Source organism: Salvelinus sp. IW2-2015, unplaced genomic scaffold (assembly GCF_002910315.2).
Source record: "Salvelinus sp. IW2-2015 unplaced genomic scaffold, ASM291031v2 Un_scaffold4079, whole genome shotgun sequence".
Lineage (NCBI taxonomy): Eukaryota > Metazoa > Chordata > Actinopteri > Salmoniformes > Salmonidae > Salvelinus > Salvelinus sp. IW2-2015.
Window position 1 is genome coordinate 8,976 of NW_019945351.1, and position 4,954 is coordinate 13,929.

At 41.8% G+C, this 4,954-nt stretch overlaps 1 protein-coding gene across 1 annotated transcript in view; it reads left to right on the forward strand.

Moving 5' to 3' along the window:
* Positions 1 to 1,555: 1,555 nt before the first annotated feature.
* Positions 1,556 to 4,954, forward strand: part of LOC112076841 (HUWE1-associated protein modifying stress responses) — a gene marked incomplete at its 5' end in the record, with an annotated part of 15,180 nt that continues 11,781 nt past the window's right edge. Inside the window, 6 exon segments of the mRNA XM_024143504.2 lie at positions 1,556 to 1,589; positions 1,591 to 1,724; positions 1,727 to 1,744; positions 2,995 to 3,022; positions 3,024 to 3,076; positions 4,642 to 4,932. Coding sequence (XP_023999272.2) covers positions 1,556 to 1,589; positions 1,591 to 1,724; positions 1,727 to 1,744; positions 2,995 to 3,022; positions 3,024 to 3,076; positions 4,642 to 4,932 — 558 coding nt within the window.

Consider the following 4,954-nt stretch of genomic DNA (forward strand, 5'->3'; position numbering starts at 1 on the left):
TAGTCTGTTAGCCATATTTTATAAAATCCTCAAACTTTGTCTTGATAACAATAGCTGACTGCTAAATGTTTTATATATTCACTTAACACTCAGTCCATGTTGTTCACAAACTGGGTCCCCTAGATTCACACCTGTCTGCCCAGCCTTGAAGTGTTTTGATCAGTAATGAGCTCAGCCCTGGGTCGTGTTCATTACACACCAAACAACAAAGAAAAACGGATTGAAACAGGGAGTGCCGAGAAAAAGCTGGGGGTTGGTTTCCTGGGGCCCAGAGTTTTCCAGTTCTGGTAGACTAACCTAACCAGGTAAAACTTGGACCCTAGGGTAGGGTATGACATAGTAATAACTCAGGTGTAAATAGTTTTATAGTGGGTATGATGACGAGAGATGTTCGCATCATGGTAAAAGAAAACTAGACAACAACTGCGATTGGACATAAAACTAACAGGCAGAGCTGGCTTTATGAGAGGTTGCATCATGTAGTCTTTGCATCTTAATTAAAAACTCACATTGTATGTCATCACGTGTTGATTTATTAATTGATAAGGGACCACCCAAGTTTGAATATAAACTTTTTTTTCTCTTAACACAATAAATAGGCCTATTTTAGGCTATAAATACATGAAGTCATGCTTCCTTTCCCCTCCAGAGGGGGTCAGAGTCACAGGCTTCTCTAGGTCCTGCATCTGTGGTTGTTATCAGTAGGCTACAGTAGATCAACAAGCACGAGTTTACAAATCATGAGGCAAATCAGTCTAAACAACAGTACTTTCCCTCTTTTCACACTTTTTTTAATATCGCAGCTCACTACACATTTGCAGCGCCCTGCTGTGCTGATCTTTGCAATGTGGGTAGATGGAAACCGCCACATTATGCTACAAATTAAAAACATATCCTATATGTTTGTTCTATTTTCTCTAAATGTCGAGTTAGTATCTCACAATTTGAGTTAGTATCTCTTAAACGTTACTTACGTAATTCAATTTTTTTTTAGCACTCCCAATGTTGACTTACTATTTCGAAATGTGACTTAGTGCTTTACATTTGAGATAGCATTAAAAAATTAGTATGTATACCTAAAAAAAAATGTAGCTAGTAGCTCTAAATGTTTCGATAGTATTAACATTCTATGTTTGTGTGCGATCTTCCATAAATTTGAATGGCTTAATTCTAGTGGCACTAAAAGCACAGCTTTTACTTCTCCCACAAGCTTAAGTAGCTAAGAATTTCGTGGCTTCTTTATGTCTTTCTATGACAATGTTTCTGGTCCACTGAAATCTTCACACAAACCTGAAGCCACGACCCAGAGCCATACTAGCCAATCACTGCTTGAAATAGAGGCGAGTAGAAACGACAAACACGGTAGTATGACTTTTATATAGCGGACGTCGCAACGTCCAAACTAGTTGAAGAATAATTCAGACCGGAAGTCGGTTTGGAAAACAGCTATTAATAATAACAACATTTATGAATTTACTACGAACGGACATTTAATCGCATCGCAGATAATTTATTAATCGACATACTAAGTTTAATCTACTGAGGTTTTACGTAGAATGGAGAAAGAAGAAAGACGGAGACCCGGAGATCAGAACACGGACCCGAACATTGGTTCTCAAAATGGAGCGCGCAGTGTTTGGCCGAAGCGAGCAAGGAGTCAAACGAGGAGAGAGCCGATAACGACCAGGATAAATTATGGCATCTCTTCCAGAATTCCGCCACTGCTGTGCTCAGCTCTACAAAGGTCCGAGACAAGACCAGAACTAGCTAACTAACTTACGTTAGTCGGCTGCCATCCTGTGCCTTGTTACTGAGCTTGCTATGCTACTCAGTCACTGTTAGTGGCGGTGGAACATACAATGTTAGCTACCTAGCTAGTAGCCAACTAGCTAGTTACCAGCTCAGCTGATCAGCTGGTTAGCTAGCTACTGTACTGTAGCAAACTGTCTGCCGTCTTAAGTCAAGAACATCCCGTAATTATGCTCGTTTTTGTGTAGTAGAAAACAGAACACCCAAATGTTATCTTTATGAAATACAAACAATTCCTTTAACGTTAGTAGTTTGATTCGGCTGTTGTTCGCCAACGTTATCGTCTAATAGCTAGTTAACGATAACTGCCAAGCAACATGACCAGCCAACACACTTTTGGTAGATAAATTATGGAATAGCATCTAATACAGTCTTTAAACATATGGTATACTGGTACCGAGTTAACCACCTGGTTAGAGAAACTGCGAGTCCGACCATGTCAGTGAACAAGTAGCTAACGTTAAACGCTGAATGCATGTATTAGAAAAAAAAAAATGGCGATGAAACAACACATCATTGCTACGCGACATTCCCTTGTGACAAATTGATCTTTCACTGTTGCCTTTTTGTTAGATGTGTGGGCTAAATTACTTACCATAGAATACATGTAAGTATATTATCCTTTTGGTTTAAGTCTACAATCCACGAATAACCGAGTTTTATCCATGCATACTGAAAAATAAACAAAATGGCGAAGATTTACTATTGGTTTGGTTATGAGAATTCTTATCTGCTACTGTAATACTCTATAGATATACTGAACTATCGTAACCATAAATTCTTTAGTTACTAAGGTATCAAGTATTTATAATACGACTGCAACTTCTCTGCTGAAGAAAGCAACTTTAGTGTGTGCGTTATGCACATCGTGCTCATAAACTGTCGAGTTGGCCATCTAGTGCTGGCTGACATTATTTTATTCCAAAGGCCGCCTGCAACTCTAGATAGACAGACAAAATGGCGAATAAAAAACTGTCTCCTGTAATCAAGACGCTTTCAGTCTCATGTTTGCCTTGTATCATGTACTACTAAAGTGGATTACTGTACAATAATTGGGCCTAACTTGCTATTTATGTAAACTGTTGTCAACCAGTACTATATGTAAACTGTTGTCAACCAGGCTATCTATCTAGTAGGAAAATCCAACAAACCTGTAATGTTTTTGTTGGTGTGTTGTCTCCACAGACCGAGTATGTCACCAACAGGGGGGCTTTCTTTGTGGTGCCGTTTCAGAACGCTGCCACAGCCGTGACCAACCTGTACAAAGGTAGGTGTCAGGGACACTCAAGTGTTTTCAGTTTCTTGTCTTCTAACTTGCTTTCACGACAGTATAGGATCATCATAACAGTCCATAGGCTTTTCATTTGTTCTGCTGTAGTCTAAGCATGTATTGATTGCACAGTGTTGTCACGATACTTGGCCTACCACGGTAGGTTACTTCAGAAGACTCAGTAAAGGGTAGTCGGGACAGAGCTAAATGTACAGTAGCCAAAAAAAAAGGTTTGACCAAAGGCTCATCATAAAAATCCATAGGTGGCAGGGTAGCCTATGTGTAGCGTAGTGGGCTAGTAACCGAAAGGTGCAAGTTCGAATCCCCGAGCTGACAAGGTACAAATCTGTCGTTCTCCCCTGAACAAGGCAGGTAACCCACTGTTCCTAGCCCGCATTGAAAATAAGAATTTGTTTCTTAACTGACTTGCCTAGTTAAAAAAGTTTTTATTTTTTTAATTTAATCCTTTGTATTCTGGTGTGAACAGGACATGTATTGATTAGTAATAGAATAGAAACTTGTAAACAAGCCTCTTCTAGTCACCTGAATATTGACCAGCTCGCCATTTATAGCCATCCTCTCAAGTTCTGGTCCTGGAGAGCAGCCTGACTCTCAAACTCTAGTCGGCATTCATAGTTATTGTTCTCCCTACAGTTTTCACCACCACCTTCCAACGACTGTTCAGGTGACCAGCAATCTCGACACTGTATTTTTAAGGTTTAGAAAAGTCAATAATCATCGCTTGGATACGGCTGTCAACATATGGCCCTTATCTTTCATCAGTGGGAGAGAAGAAAAAAATGCTACACTTACTGTAGCAGTTAGAGATCCACACAGCTATGGGTGCCTCATCAAATGAAACTACACTTGTGCTGCACTTCCCGTGTTATGCTTACACAGGTGTTCGGAGCACATAGCTAATTAGCACAGGTGATGGCCTCTAACATGGAGATATGGCACTGTGGGAACCCTAACCCTATAAAGGTGTGTATCAATTTTACCTTTTTTGTTTTTTGAAAATGATTTCTTGCTGATATGAAAGATATATATATATATATATATATATAGTTTTGGAAGCATACAGACCTTACCTCAAGTGATGCATTTTAATGTTCAGACCGAGTGCCGAGGCTCTTATCAAAACTCCCCCGTACAGAAGACGCCTTGGTCCAATAACTAATGTGTATTGGAACAGAGTCATGTTCAACGGCTAGTTCCAGTCCAGCACTAACACATCTGATTCAGCTGATCATCAAGAGTCCCTGTGGATAGTTGAATCATGTGTGTTAGTGCTGAACTAGGACAAAAGCCTCCATACCCTGTGGCTCTCCAGGATCATGGTTCCAGCATCTGGGCTGTCTAACTGGCGACCTCTGGAAGGGGGGGGGCTGCCTGCCTATAGTTCTATAGTGAACCGTCAACTGTTAGTCACACGTTTCACTCAGGCTACACAAAGGAACCTTCAACCAAGTCTCATCACACATTCTCTCTTTCTCACACTCACACTTTCTCACTCAATGTCACACACATTCCTTTCTCTCTTTCTGCCCCCCCCCCCACAGAGTCTGTGGAGGCCCACCAGCGTAGCTACGACCTAGGTATACAGATCGGCCACCAGCGTCGCAACAAGGATGTGCTGGCCTGGGTGAAGAAAAGGAGGAGAACCATCCGKCGAGAGGACCTCATCAGCTTCCTGTGTGGCCGGGCCCCACCCCCCCGGAGCTCCAGAGCCACCCTCACCCCAGGACACAGACTGACCATGGTCTCCCCTAACCGGCCTCCCCCGGCCCCTGAGACTGACTCCTCTGTGGAGGCTGACCTCCAGCCCTTCAGAGAGGCCATCGCACTGCATGGTAAATACACAGATATACAGTG